Below are 16361 nucleotides of genomic sequence, written 5' to 3'. Positions count from 1 at the left end.
GGGAAATAAGATGAGAGCAAGACTTCTCTGTGTCACATTTTTTTATATAGTTTTAATCTTTGAAAGCTGTAAATATTTAACTTATTTGAAAAAATTAAATTAAATTAAAAGTATGTAAAAGCAAATATTAAAATGTAATAAAAACAAAAATAAACCAATCCAACTGGATATCATATTGACAATGTAACCACACAAAAAAACTAATTCAGACATCTTTTGAACACAGCATTCTGAATATTCTTTGTATATTCTAAGACGTATTCTAAAGACAAAATTCTAAGAAATATAAACCTCCATCCAGCATTCTTATTGAGGTATAATTAACATTATAATAGTTTCGAGGGTATAACAAAATCTAATATTTATATTTTACAAAATGATCACCACAATAAGCCTAGTTAACACCCATCATCATACACAGTTATAGATTCTTTTTTCCTTATGAGAACTTTCAAGATCTACTCTCTAGCATCAATAGATTTATTGCTGGTTGTAATATTAGTATTATGATTCAAACACTACATATAAAATTTAAATCAAAAAAGATTTAAAAGCAAACCTTAGGAGTTCCCGTTGTGGTGCAGTGGTTAACGAATCCGACTAGGAACCATGAGGTTGCGGGTTCGGTCCCTGCCCTTGCTCAGTGGGTTAACAATCCGGCGTTGCCACGAGCTGTGGTGTAGGTTGCAGACGCGGCTCAGATCCCGCGTTGCTGTGGCTCTGGAGTAGGCTGGCAGCTACAGCTCTGATTAGACCCCTAGCCTGGGAACCCCCATATGCCACGGGAGCGGCCCAAGAAATGGCAAAAAAAAAAAAAAAAAAAGCAAACGTTAAAATGTAATAAAAACAAAACAAAATAAATATACCCAGGAGTTCTTTTGTGGCTCAGTGAGATAAGAATCTGGTGGTGTCACTGCAGCAGCTTGGGTTGCTGCTATGGTACAGGTTCGATCCCTGGCCGAGGAACTTCCCTGTGCCATGGGGACAGCCAAATAAATAAATAAGTTCAATTAGATAGTAAATTAACAAAGTAACAACATAGAAAAACTAATTAATTAATGGGCTAAAAATGTGCATTAATGTTACAAAAAAATACAGTTTTTACCACTGAAGAAAACAGATGCAAATATAAAAATTTAAAGGTAGGAAAAACCTTCAATGTTAAAATTTAATTTGGAAACATTAGTATTAACTCATGGTTAAATAACAGCTATGTATGTGTGTCTGTATATTTCTCAGCTCTGTCCACTAAGAGGGCTAAGAGCAACAATATCTCAGTAACAATAAGCACACCCAGCACCAGATCTTGGTTTCTATATATAAAAAGAAATCAGGACTCCCTGAGGAAATGGTTAATTCCAGAGGTGTGGCAGAAAAAGCATAAGGTGGAGCTAGGACAACCTGCTATTGCTGGAAACAAGAAAGTTCAAAAATAAACTTATTCATGTCCAAAGGACATAGGCGCCCTCTTAAAGGCACTCTGTCTCAAATCTGATAATTAGGACATTTGAAAGAATAATGGCTAATGGATTATCATACATTAAATGAAAAAGGCCCATGCAACCATAATAATACTCAAAAGAGCAGGAGAGACAGGGGAAACTAAGGAAAAACTTTTTCTACAGAAGAGTATCAGCAGAAAAAAAAAAAAAAAAAACTTAGGTGCATGATAAAATCAGAAAATCATTGCTTTGCAAGTTTCCATGTAAAAATTCAGGCCAAGATTATTGATGGATACTAACATTAACTGAAAGCTTGTTGAGAAACAGGAGATTCACAGGTCTCCAAATATCACCCCCAAATGACACAGTAATTATGAAGGGAGAACAGTACTTTTACAACAGAGAGATCTGGGAGCAACCAGCTCAGTCAAGTCACATGTTCTAACCATGTGACAAAAACTGGATATTTTCTGTCTGATGTGATACAATGGGAAATATATATCACTTATAAAATATTTATGTCAAAAGTGCTTAACCTGAATCTAATCAAAAGGGAAAAACTAGACTAGTTACACCTAGAAGCAGAGTATTCTGCAAGTTGACTGGCCCGGACTCTGCAGAAAGAGTCAATGTCAATGAAAGCCAAAAGAGGGGTGGGGGCTGCTGTTCTAGATTAAAAGAACTAAAGACACATAATAATAAATGCAATGAATCTTAATTAAGCCTCGATTAAAATAAAAACCATAAAAGACATTTGAGACATGGGGAATATGAAACGGGCTATGTGAGATGATATTGTGGAATTAGTAATTTCTTAGGTGTGAAAATGATACAGTGTTTTATGTTGGAAGGTGATTTATTCCTAGGAAACGCATACTGAAGCATTTGCTAATAAAGCATTAAGGTCCACAGCATATTTTCAGTGGCTCAGGGAAAGAAAACCATATGCATATCTTTAAACTAAAAATAAAAGTCAAGGAGTTCCTGTCATGACTGGGCGGTAATGAACCCGACTAGTATCCATGAGGACGAGGGCTCGATCCCTGGCCTTGTTCACACAGCTCTGGTGTTGCCATGAGCTGTGGTGTAGGTTGCAGACATGGCTCGGATCCGACATTGCTGTGGCTGTGGTGTAGGCCAGCGGCTACAGCTCTGATTCTACCCCTAGCCTGGGAACCTCCACATGCTGCAGGTGCAGCCATAAAATAAAATAATAAAATAAGATAAAATACAGGTCAAACCTGTGCCATAAGATTATTGTGAAGAACAAACGGAATGATGAATGCGAAGGGCTTCGCCCAGCGGCTGGCAAGGTAAATGCTTATGAACCAACTCTACTCAGTGAAGAGTTTCCTGGAGTCATCTGTCTCCCCCGCCCTAGAACCAGGGTCACACACAAAGGAGAGAGTGACTGACGAAGGCGAGAATGACTGATGGAGGGCATCTCCTAAAAGCCATCCTTTCATCCCTCAGCTGGAGAAAGCATGGAATGGGGTGAAAATAATCCCTATTGGCTAAATTCTGGGCCCAAGAAAGGATTCTAACTAGAAATCGCCTTATAACTATAGAATCTCATTATAACCAAAGTCAAGGAATATTGCCATGTGGTCCTTAAGTGACCCTAGCAAACATTTTCTTTCCACTTAGATGCTCGCTGTTTTTCATACACAAGGTCATGTTACTCCTCTATATTTAGAAAAATGGAAATATTTACCTTATCATGAATGGCCCGCCGATTGGAAGGCTGTATTAAGACCTTGTATCCCAGATTGGTGATCCCTTTGACGTGCCGGGGGGCCAGAGGCGCCCGCCTCTCCCAGGCATTCACATCCTCCCTCCTCAGCGCCATCACCGCCTTGTGGTGAAGCCTCTTGGAGAGGCTGAGCCTCAGCCTGCCCAGCTTGGGCCTAGAGAGTCGCAGCATCTCGAAACCTGGTAACTGCAAAGACACTGTAAGAGCAGGACAACACAAGGCAGGAGGGCTCACAGGGCAGTTCTGGTCTCCGGAGAAATCTGCTGTAAAATTCAACCAGCTCAGCTGGTTCACAGACGCAAGAGGGAGAACGGGGAGGCAAAACTGGATGATGTAAAGGGTTCCTTCACCCAAACAAATCCAAACTTCCATAGATGAAGGTTTTTCCAAAATCAAAAAATGTCCCAAGCAACTTATGGGATGCTAACCACTATCTGCTAAGCCGAAATCATTTTTTAAATATATATTTTAAACATACATTTTACAAACATATATTCAGCACAAACATTGTAAGCAAGTTAATACAATACAAATACAGGAAGGTAATTTATGCCAATTTTGATGACAAAGTTTATTTTTTCTTTTTTTCTTATTAAAGTATAGATGATTTACAGTGTGGTACCAACTTCTGCTGTATAGCAAAGTGACTCAGTTATACACATATATCCCAGGAGACCGGATATAGTTCCCTGTGTTACATATACAGCAAGACCTTGTTGTCTATCCATTCTAAATGTAATAGTTTGCATCTATCTACTAACCTCAAACTCCACCTCCATCCCACTCCCTCCCCTCTCCCCCTTGGCAACCAAAAGTCTGTGATCTATTTCTGTTTTGTAGATAGGTTCATGTGTGCCCTATTTTCAATTCCACATATAAGTGATATCATATGGTATTTGTCTTTCTCTTCCTTACTTCACTTAGCATAAGAACCTCTAGTTGACCTGATGACATAAAGTTTAAAATCCTTTAATAGTGTGTAAGAGTCTTGACAATCCAGCTCCCACCTCTCAAATTTCACCTCTGACCGTTTCCTCAACTAGTTCTACTCAATGTGGATTTTAAAGCCCATTGTCAGGGAACTGCTTTTTACTGGTCCAGGATGAGACACACGTAGAAATAGAAAGTAAGCATCTAGAAACCTTTATATCCCAAGATCATTTTTCTAGTGATTCATCGATATTGAATTTTATCAAAGCATTTGTCCTGGCAGATTGAAATTTAGGAAAACAAAACAAGCCAACAAATACGTTTTTCATATTTCACGGGGGTTAGAAGCTGAAGAAGCATGGCCCTAAATAAACCCTCCTCCCCACCTGAGACCCCCCAGCCTCCCTTCACTGACTCTCTTTGTTACTCTAAACATGCTCATTCCCTTTACAGAGGTTCCTCTCGATACCACATTCTCCTGCTGGTGCATTAGGCCTGGACCCGTCTTAAACACTTTCCTAAATCCTATTCCAGATTTTAAAACCCTAGTTACTTATTCCATCAAGAAATATTTATAGGAGGCTTACTATGTGTCAGCACAGAGTAAATTTTATAGAAAATTTTAAAGCATAAATAGCAAACACTATTCTGTCCCTCTTCAAATTACATAAACTCAGTAGTCAAAGGTCATTTCTAACTATAATTTGCTGAACTGTTTGGATGCTAAATCTTAGTCTTCTATGTTTAAGGATGGCATCAAAATATAGAGACTAGATGATATTACCTCTTCTAGAAATTCCCGACCAATAATTACCAACATATAGCAACATTCCTCTGGAATCTATTTTCGTTACATCAGACTGCAGTCTCTAAATCAGACCCGGAGCTCCCGTCGTGGAACAGTGGAAATGAATCTGACTAGGTAGGAACCATGAGGTTGTGGGTTCGATCCCTGGCCTTGCTCAGTAGGTTAAGGATCTGGTGTTGCCATGAACTATACTGTAGGTGGAAGACGCAGCTCAGATCTGATGTTGCTGTGGCTGTGGTGTAGGCCGGCAGCTGTAGCTCCGATTTGACCCCTAGCCTGGGAACCTCCATATGCCTCAGGCATGGCCCTAAAAAAAAAAAATAAAGTAAATCAGATCCACTTTATAGGCAGGGAAGTGGAACATATGAGAACATTTCCTGGGGGCAAACTACCTGTCACCTAGAAAATTTATAGGACAACTCACAACACAACTGACTAAAAGAATAAAGCAAATAGCACAGGGTCCAGCCAAGACGGCTTTAAGAAGCCCAGGGGCAGAGAGAGAAAACTTGTCGCAAACAGCAAGCCAACACGCTGATGCTCAGGAATGCAGGCAAACCTTTACTCAGGCCAAACTACGGTTGATCAACATCTGTAAAAGACTGTGACATTACTCTAAGTTTTTGTTTATTTATATAGTCTTGTTTTTAAAGGAGGCCACGTTAAAGCCAAGCCAAGCTCGAGCCCATAACATTTATTCTCCTCCAAGCCAAAGAAAAATTTATAGAACTTGAATCCCTATGTGTGCAAATGAAATCAATTCCAAAGGCAAGTGTGATCCTTCTGAACACATGGCTGAGCCCAGAAAGGGCCCCATCTTCCCAGCAGGGGTTGTATCTCACATACCATTGGTGACCAAGTGACCCTAACCCTCTATACTTAGAAGGCGTTCTTGGCACCAAGATGAGAGAACATGTTTAAATAACTCAGTCTCTCTCCTCAGCCCAAACTTGATTTACAACCACGGCCTCCCCCTCTCTCGCTCTCCCCTCCTACCTCCTTTGTCTGCAGTTGAGGGGGGCCGTGGTGTGAGAGGAGACACAGACACACACACACATGTAATACTGCACACACATGTTTGCAAAGGCCGACTTCCCAAGGGGACTGGTGCAGCAGAGGCTGACGGGCATTTTATTGGGGAAGGTACTTTCACTTTCATTTCTTCTAGGGGACTTTTGAATCACAGTTCCTGACACTGTTTTTAAAGAAATGTGACAATAGTTACCACTGATTTAACGTTATATGCCAAGCACTAGGCTGAGCGCTTTACAGACATTATTTCCTCCTTGCAAAAATCTTACTAAACAGACACTATCATTATCCTCACTTTACGGATGAAGAAACTGGAGTGAAAGCCGACTACCATGGTTGCCTTAAAGCAGAAACAGAATCCCTAGGTTAATATTTACAGGAGAGTTCCCATCATGGCTCAGCGGTAATGAACCTGACTAGTATCCATAAGGATGCAGGCTCGATCCCTGGCCCCGCTCAGTGGGTTAAGGATCCAGCATTGCCACAAGCTGTGCTACAGGTCAGAGATGCAGCTTGAATCCCACGTTGCTGTGGCTGTGGTGAAGGCCAGCAGCTGCAGCTCTGATTTGACCCCTAACCTGGGAACCTCCATATGCCACGGGTGCGGCCCTAAAAAGCAAAAAAAAAAAAAAAAAAAAAAAGATTTGATTATAGCTGTGTCTGATTTTGTTAGTAATTGCTTGAACCTTGAAACTTTGTCTCAGCATGGAACCATCTGAGACCACTACTCATTTCATTTTCATGTGATCAGGAAATATATAACAATGAAACTTTCTGAATTGCTCTGAGGCAGGCCATTGCAGGTATCTGGTATTTCATAGAAACACCCAGGTGGGCCGTTCTGGGTTTCCCTGTCCTGGATTTTGTGGGCTTTTCCAAGAATATCGGGAAGTAGATGTGATGTATATTTCTGAAAAACACCTTCAAGCGGAAGCAAGGCAGTGAGACTCTGCAGTTACCACTGGCTGTAGTGAAGCTACCTGACAGCGCTGCGTGCTGATAATAGCCTGTAGCCTGAGCAAGGAGGATGTGGAAAGGCAACAGGAGGAAAAAGCAAAGGAAAGAGGGAAAATGAGGAGGCGGAAGCAGAGATGAGAAATAAGGGGAGAAAGTGAAGTATCACACAGTAAAGGATGGGGAACAGGGCTCTTCCCCTAACAAGTTCTCAGCAGTCTTCCCTTCAAGATGTGATGAAAGGCCAACATTTCAAATAGCATTAAAAGAAAATTTTAAAAGATTCTTTTCTATGTAAAACAAGAACAGCCCTATGACACACCTTTTCCCATACCTGAGATTGACTGGGAATTTGAACTGCCTCTAAACGTCATGGGAATATTGTGGTGAACGGCACAGAGCAGCACTGAGATAGGAGGGAATCAGTGGATGGCCTCTAGCAATAGGAGAGCACGCTACATGGCAGCACCTCCCCTCTCCCCGTTTCTTCATGGGAGAGAAGACTTCAGAATTCATTTTAATTTACCTATCTTGCAAATTACCTACCTTGGTGATGCACCCATGAGAACTGGGGTGAGAAGGGGAACGTGCTTAATTGTTCTTGGTATTTTCTATCATTTTCAAAAGAAATGAGAGAGAAAATGGTCACTAGAGAAAAAAGACAGAGATAGATGATAGATAGATAGCTAGCTAGATAGATAGGCAGAGCTTCCCACTCCATACATAACCCATCATTTTTTTCAGTGACTATGATATACACCAGGGTCTTTTGTACATCATTACCCTAAAGAACATGATGGGATAAAAGATTTTATGAGGTGTGTTCATGAAAAGACTATGCCTGAGGGAAAGCCACCTTGAAGGGCAGGGGACCCCTTATGAGGTTGGGAAGGTCCTTTCAAATGGTGAGCAGACTGGTTTTTTGTACAGTTACATGGACTAATGACAGTAGTATTTAGTCATTTGCTTCTAGCACGAAAGTTTTCTAGTATTTTTGTAAAAAAACAAGAAAACCCAGAAATGTTCTTTTGGAGCTATCATTTGCCCGTGGATTGTGGCAGAGGTGTTTTGATGTTCTTTCTTTGATTAGAAATACATTTGAGGGGTACCTGAGGCATGCATATCATGATGTCAAGTCCTTACAAAGAACAGCAACCCAGTTCCCTGCTCATTTTCATAAGATCCAGCAGATCCCAAACCAACACCTGTTGGTGAATTATCGAGTATTAATTATAGCTGAGTATTAGAGTCAGAATGGACCTGAGAGAAGATAATCTAAAATAAGATGATATAAATGAAGGCAGTGTGCCCCACATAAATAAGAAATTTTTTATCTTTCGTAAAAGCATTTTCCAGACATCTATGGATGAATCATAATAAAATGGTCTGCTATTCTGGTTGGTATAACTTTTCAATGTAACTAGATTAGGTTAAATTTGAATGTTCTTGTCCAGGTAGTACTCATGCCATAAAATGATGCAATTGATTTATGCTGGTCTTCACAAGTTAGAGCAGTAGGTAGATAAAAAGAGCTGAGATCTACACAGAGCTTTTTATTCTTCCATCAAATGTTCAAAACTCCTTTCAGTCTCTTTGGTCCTTTCCATAACATCAATCTACTCAGAAAACTTTTTAAACCGATAAATCACCTACCAACACCAGAACAATGCACAAGCAAACACAAGAGCTTAAGTACAAAAAGGAACTGGATGTGGCCCTTTCTAATTTCTGTTGTTTCCATTGGGATATGTAAAACGGATTTCAAATTCATTATTAAAGACATTTTAAGGCCAAATCATCTCTCCCTCGCCCCCCCCAAATCAGAGATGTGCCTTTTGTCCTTATATATCTTTAAAATAATTCCACTAGAACACAATTCAGTAATTCAAACTAAAACTAAAAAATTACATGGGGAGCTTTCTCAGTGTCAAGTTATTTGCAATAATCAGGCATACATTTTGGTTGAATACTGAGAGACGAAGGATGGAGTAGCCTTGAGCTGAAGAAAATAAAGCAATGGGTGAGAAATGCAAATGATTTATATCCACACTTCCAGTTCATTCCAAAAATGTTAAGTGTGTTTAAGAAGCGGAGTGCCCATTGTGGCTCAGCAGTAATGAACCTGACTAGTTCCCATGAGGATACGGGTTCAATCCTTGGCCTTGCTCAGTGGGTTAAGGATCTGGCATTGCCGTGACCTATGGTGTAGGTCACAGACACAGCTCAGATCTCATGTTGCTGTGGCTGTGGTGGAGGCCGGCGACTACAGCTCTGATTCGACCCCTAGCCTGGGAACTTCCATATGCTGTGGGTCTGGCCCTAAAAAGACAAAAAAAAAAAAAAAAAAAAAAAAGCCATGGTTTCCTAGGAAGCCCTGGTACTATACACAAGGATAGGCAGCTCCACGGCCATAAGTCTTGACCCACACTACCTATTTAGTACCTAGAGCATATTAATCCTGGATTAGGATCCAGGATTAGGTCCACAAGAGCTGCAAGTTAATAGAACACCTGGTGATGACCTAGAACTAATCCAAGTACCTCCCAACCCCAAGGCTTGCTAGAACTAGGCTTGGGCATGCAGGAACACCAACCTCCATGCTTTTATTTCCTGTTGCATGGCTAATATTCTTTTAAACTCCTTCCAAAAGAGTTAGCTAAAAGTAAAAACAAGTACACTTGGGGTATGTCTATTAGTGTTAATCTGGTCTAAGAATATTTATAATTCTCCAGCCCATCAGCTACTCAGAGTCATCCACAGGTATAAGACCTATGAATCTCCTGGTCTCTAGCCTACAAATTTAGCTTCACTGAGATGGAATTTTGCAGTTAGTTCTGAATTGGAGTCTAATCCAAAATATTTATCTGCTTACTTGCCTGTCTCTTTGCTAACTCTAAATTCTTTGAGGAAATGAATTGTGTTTTCATCATCTCTGTATCCCAAGTGATTGCCGCATAAGAAAACTCAACTGTTTGAGGAAAGAATAAATAAATGAGCAAATTCAAATGACTCTCATAAAAACCACTGGACTAGAATAAGAACAGGAACTCATATCTCCCATCCCACAACAATGCCCCACAAAAGATCTAGTCTTTGCCAAGATCTCATAGACCAATTAACATTATGAAATACAATATAATATGATAGCAAAATACAGGCCTGGTTGCTGAGACAACCAGATATGATATGGGGCTCCTTACTTGACCTCAGTCTTGTAATTCAGATTGGGATATAATACTAAAGTCATTTTCAGATCTAATATACTTGATTATATTAAGTATAATAGTGGCTGGGAAATGTGGGTTATAAAAGCCTTAGAATTTTATGTTTTCTTCTAGGAGTTTTATAGACATGTTTTTATAACATGGCTTTCATAACCCATGTTAAACCTCCTAGAGGAAAACATAGGCCAAACACTCTCTGACATAAACCACAGCAACATCTTCTCAGATCCACCTCTCAGAGTACTGACAATAAAAACAAAAATAAACAAATGGGACCTAATCAAACTTCAAAGTTTCTGCACAGCAAAGGAAACCCTAAACAACACAAAAAGACAACCCACAGAATGGGAGAAAATCTTTGCAAGTGAATCGACTGACAAGGGATTAATCTCCAAAATTTATAAACAGCTTCTGCAGCTCCATACCAAAAAAACCAACAAGCCTATCAAAAAAATGGGCTGAAGATCTAAACAGACAGTTCTCCAAAGAAGACATACAGATGGCCGAGAAACACATGAAAAGATGTTCCACATCACTCATTATTAGAGAAATGCAAATCAAAACCATGATGAGGTACCACCTTACACCAGCCAGAATGGCCATCATCCAAAAATCTACAAACAAGAAGTGCTGGAGAGGGTGTCGAGAAAAAGGAACACTAGCACACCGTGGGTGGGATTGTAAATTGGTGAAACCACTGTGGAAAGCAGTATGGAGATTCCTCAGAAAACTAGACATAGAGCTACCATTTGATCCAGCTAGCGCACTCCTGGGCATCTATCCAGAGAAAACCACGACTCAAAAAGACACATGTACTCCGATGTTCATTGCAGCACTATTTACAATAGCCAAGACATGGAAACAACCTAAATGTCCATCGACAGAGGAGTGGATCCAGAAGATGTGGTACATATACACAATGGACTATTACTCAGCCATGAAAAAGAACAAAATACCGGCATTTTTAGCAACATGGATGGACCTAGAAATTATCATGCTGAGTGAAGTCAGCCATACAATGAGACACCAACATCAAATGCTTTCACTGACATGTGGAATCTGAAAAAAGGACCGACGGAACTTCTTTGCAGAACAGACACTGACTCACAGACATTGAAAAACTTATGGTCTCCAGAGGAGACAGTTTGGAGGGGTGGGGGGATATGCCTGGGCTGTGGGATGGAAATCCTGTGAAATTAGATTGTTATGATCATTATACAACTACAGATGTGATAAATTCATTTGAGTAATAAAAAAAAATATTTAAAAAATAAATAAATAAACATATCAAAGCACACACACACAAAAAAAAAGCCTTAGAATTTTAGAACATCAGGAGTTCCCATCATGGCGCAGTGGTTAACGAATCTGACTAGGAACCATGAGGTGGCGGGTTTGATCCCTGGCCTTGCTCAGTGGGTTAAGGGTCCGGCCTTGACGTGAGCTGTGGTATGGGTCGCAGACACGGCTCAGATCCTGAGTTGCTGTGGCTCTGGCATAGGCCGGCAGCTACAGCTCTGACTCGACCCCTAGCCTGGGAACCTCCATATGCCGCAGGAGCAGCTCAAGAAAACACACACACACACACACACAAAAAGAATTTTAGAATATCAACTCTGACTCATGAAGATCCAGCTAAATGAAGTACATTAAACAGGGAAACAAAATACCAAAAACACTATAGAGGAAGACAAGATTTTCACCAAAGTTACCTGCATTAACTGCAGTGACACGAACCCAGAGCTTACACCAGGCAGGGGACAGCTATCTCAAAGGAATTCTGACTCCGCTCCTCCACAAATGGCCTGGGTTCCTCAGTTTCCCACTTACTCTATGACCTTGGCAAGTAACCTGTCTGTGCCTCATCTGCAAAATGGGAATCACATTAATATCCACCTCTTGGGACTATTACGAAGTTTATTTGAGCTCGGATGCATAAAGTGCTGAACACTGCCTTGCATGCCCAAACACTCAACAATTGTTAAGAAAAAGGCCACAAGCCTGCCCACTCCTCAAAGGTGAGGGCAGCCGTTATCACCGTGAGAAGACAGCACTTTCCCTTCCTCTGGTCACACTGTGGGAAGGAAGCCTTCACAATGGCTCCATGTTAAACCTCCTTCCTACTTTTTTAGGGAAAAGGGAAACAGGGCCCAGCAGGCCTTCTCTTTAACTTTACTCCTTATGAATGAGTGTTTAAGATAAATAACTTCTTGTTTTAATACTGTATTTCATCAAATTTAAAACACATTCTTTCATATTTTAGCATCCCTGGAATGGGGAAGCATCTTACAATTGTCTGAATATAGTCATAATGTGGTTGGTTATTTCCCCTTCCAAATGGATAGCATTTTTGCAATTCCACAAATTCCATAGAATTGGGGGGGGGGGGGGGGCTCACCAAAGCAACTTGCCACTGTTTGTAATGTTATCTCCATGAGAAAATTAATATAAGAATCTTTGGAAGAGTAAAAACCTTTTTGTTAAATGGGCACTGCTTACACACCAAAAATTCTGAACCAAAGTCTGTTACTGCTTAAATTAAGGATTAGTTAGCTAAGGGGGAAAATTTTCAATTATAAATAAATCACAGTTCTGATGATGCTGTCACCAATAACGAGATGGATAAAAAAATATGATTTTCTGGAGACTGGAAAGTCACTTGGGGACATTGGCTTAAACTTTTGTCCTCCTAACGAACTCATTTTGCAGAATAGCCACCAGATTACATCACTAGAAGGGAGAGAAAGAAAGAAAGAAAGAAAGAAAGAAAGAAAGAAAGAAAGAAAGAAAGAAAGAAAGAAGAGAAAGGAAGAAAGAAAAGCTAGCAATTGAGAGGTAGGTAGGAAGGAAGGAGGGCAGGAAGGAGGGGAAAAGAAAAGGGAAAAAAAGAAAAGAGGAAGAAAGGGGGTATTTCAAGTGACAAAATACACACAACACAGACGTACATGTGTCTACACCAAGTGCCATGGGTTATTCATTTTTTCGGGATAAAGTATATAAAAACCACACGCCTAAGTCAATGAAAGTCCCATCCCGTGCACAGCTAGGTCGCTGTAATCACAGCTACGTTTGCACCACATTCCGATAACTGACCGCCCACAACGTCAAAAAATGTTCATCTTTGTTCAAGTTATTAAACACATACTCTCTCTCCCGCTCCACCCCATTCTCACTCTCCTAAAATCTGCCTGAAAAGCACACTTCTTCCCGAAGTAGTCAAGACCTTCAGCTTCTATCAGCGCCCCCTCCCCGGGCAAACGCTCAACTGGCCCACACAACCCCTGCGGGGTCACAGAGGTCTCAGGAGTTCAGGAGACGCGGACATCCAAGGCAACCAACTTTCTCACTTCTCCTAAATCTTGCAGCGGATGGACTCCAAGAGCGGCAGCTTCCGGAGGCGGAGGGGGGTGGTCTCCACCTCAGAGAGCATGGCCAGTCCCTTACGGGCAGAGTGAAGAAGTTTGTAAGCTGAGCTTGGTTGAGCACACCAGAGTTGAAAAGATCACCAGTAACTGCACAGAAGGAATGGGGGGCGCGCGCGCGGGGGCGGGGGGTGCTGCCCGCCAGAATCTCGGTCAACCACCCCCCGCTGCCAACCTAGCTAAAAAAGCACACACTCCAGAATTAACATGGGGTTTGTTCTACAGCTTCAACACCACTCCTTTTCTCCCCAGCAACCGCTCCCCGCCTCAGCCGTCGCCAAAAAAGAAAAAAAATCTAAATTGCCATCCCTTTGCTTTTCTGTGCAGTAATTGCGGAGCTGCGCCCACTGTCCCCCAACTCCCACCCCTCGCTCTCCGAGAACCGCTAGGAGGGGAGGCCTGGCGAGGAAGCCCCAGTGCTCACCACCCTTTTCCCCACGCTCTTTCCGGCAACGGGCCCGCGTCTGCGGAGCTCCCGGGTCGCCAGCTCGCACGGAGGAGGCAGAGCTGGCTCGCACTCCCCGCCGAAAGGCAGAGCCCCGTCAGCGATCCCCAAACTAACCTCACGGGCTGAGCCCACTGCCCATCTGCTCAGCCCCCTAGCACCCCTCCTCACCTCGTCCGGTCCCTGCAGCCTCCGTGCTCCAGGGGCCAGGAAGGTTAGGCTCGGAATTCCAGGCAGAAATTGGGGTGGGGGCCGTGAGGAGGAGGTGTTTGCTCAACTTCTCAGAACGTCATGCTTTTTCCTCCGCAGCCAATCAGGGGCCGCCCTGAGGGAACAACCTTCTCCTCTGCCAATGGGCGGCGCTGCCAGGTGCTAGGTCATGCCCTGCCCCTGCCCCTCCCCGAAAAGCCTTCTGCCTTTTAGGTCTCCGACCTACGTCAGAGACCTGGGGGCATCACGTCCTCCCAGGAAGGTTATTGACCAGGGTTGTAACTGTCAATAGAAGACAGGCGTGGATGGAGAAGGACGAAAGTAGTCTGGGCACAAGCTCAACAGATGCTTGAATCTCCCGGAAAAAAAATTTTGAGCTCATGTGTATCACGCTTGTTTAGTGGTATACACTTCTCAAAGCATTTTCACCTCATAACAAGTCTGTGAAACCAGATGACAGTTCTTAGAGTAATTTTAGAGTCCAGAAAACTGAGACTGAGAAATTAAGGGCAGTGTATTCACATCCGATGATTATTCATTTTCATTAAAGAATTTAATAATTTTAGTAATGAATTTTCATTTTTATGAATAGTGTGTAGTCCCAGAGGCTTTTTGCTCAAGCCAATGAGACGATCAGAGTTGTATGCCTAAGGGAATATGGTCTAGATAGTGCATAGAAGGTGTTTAAATGCGAGTGATAGTAAAGGAATTTTAAAGGAGAGAGTCAACACCATGAGTAGAGGAAGAACTGAAGCAATTCAGTGTTTCAGGTTTGGCTAAGTGGCGATTAGGGAGTTGGTGATATCAAGAACGGTGCAGGGAAACAGAGCAAGAAGGGAAGGCTTTACAGGAGCAATTAGTAATATGATTTTGGACATGTAAATCTAAAGGTACAGAGGAAACTCCAACTTCCAGAGAAAACTCTAATTTTCTCTGAAATTGTAGATCTGAGTGGAGTTTATAAAAATGTTTTAGGTTCAAGATTGTTGACATGAGAGTTTAATACTTAAATATACTTGTAACACATGTAAGTGTGTCGAAGAAAGTTATAAAAACAGAAGGGAAGGCATTCCGTCATGGTGCAGCGGAAACGAATCCAACTAGGAACCATGAGGTTGTGGGTTCGATCCCTGGCCTCACTCAGTGTGTTAAGGATCTGGTGTTGCTGTGGCTGTGGTGCAGGCCGACAGCTGTACCTCTGATTAGATCTTTAGCCTGGGAACCTCCATATGCTGCAGGTGCAGCCATAAAAAACAAAAACAAAAACAGAAGGGAAGATTATATGCTGGCCATTGACTCTCCAGGAAAATCACAGAGGGACTGCAAGTGTTTTCTCAGCCTCTAGTGCCGAAGCTAGGCTTCACAAAATGTATTTCCCCCATTCCTGTAGGGCCACTTAGCCAGGACTTTCAAAGAATATTAAACTGGATTTTTTTTTTTTTTTAGGGCCACACCTGAGGCTGACAACATTTTGAAAGGTGTTTATTGTTAAATAAGTGTGATGGTCATGAGCTCGAAACTTTTTCCAGGAGATACACACATCTATTTAATCTGCGATGCCCAAACTATTTTACCCAAAGTCCTTCACCCAATGTGTGAGTTCCTTCAAGATGTGGCGAAAAATCTGCCACCTCAGCTTTATGTCTACAGCTAAAAATCAGCCTGAAAAGAACACTGAAACATAGTCTGTGCTTTGCTATCTCCGAAGGATTAAGAGACTGGGTCAGAATCCTTACTTTTCCCCCTCTAGGTATATAAATCATGGACAGGTTACTTAGTTTAAAAAAAAAAAAAAATAAAAGCCCAGGTTTCCTTATCTGTTAACAGGAAAAGAATAGGGACGACTTCGTGGGATCATGATGAAGGTAAAATGAGACGATGTCCAAGATGCTCTGCTAAGTGGCTAAAGAAACAGGCGATTATTTACCTCCCCAGCATCTCACATTGTCTACTTAGGTGTACTTCTCGCCATTCCAACTGCATACATTAGGAGACCTGCAAGGAGTGTGTTTAGGGATAAAGGAGGGCAACCAAAGTGGTGATGCACCCCAGGAGTAGCAACCAGGAGAATTACCTGCAGGCTTTGCTAGGGCCCGGGGAAGAGGGAGTTACCAGAACTCAGAAAGAGCTCTAGCTGCGGT

At 41.9% G+C, this 16361-nt stretch overlaps 1 protein-coding gene across 14 annotated transcripts in view; it reads right to left on the bottom strand.

Annotated features, from left to right (window-relative positions):
• The window catches only part of AASS (aminoadipate-semialdehyde synthase), a 99169-nt gene that overhangs the window by 48405 nt on the left and 34403 nt on the right, over nt 1-16361 (bottom strand). For 5 of the 14 annotated variants that reach the window (XR_014833141.1, XM_085004781.1, XM_021078483.2 and 2 more), the window contains one exon: nt 3157-3381. Coding sequence is in view for 8 of the 14 variants with exons in the window: in XM_021078483.2 (XP_020934142.2) it covers nt 3157-3366 (210 nt within the window). In the remaining 6 variants the exon portion in view is untranslated. 14 annotated transcript variants of the gene reach the window in all.

Source organism: Sus scrofa, chromosome 18, assembly GCF_054392235.1.
Source record: "Sus scrofa isolate SSC_HxYL_T2T_F1_AM1 chromosome 18, Sscrofa_HxYL_maternal_Yorkshire_Landrace_v2.0, whole genome shotgun sequence".
NCBI classification, from domain to species: domain Eukaryota; kingdom Metazoa; phylum Chordata; class Mammalia; order Artiodactyla; family Suidae; genus Sus; species Sus scrofa.
This window is presented reverse-complemented; position numbering and strand designations above follow the sequence as displayed.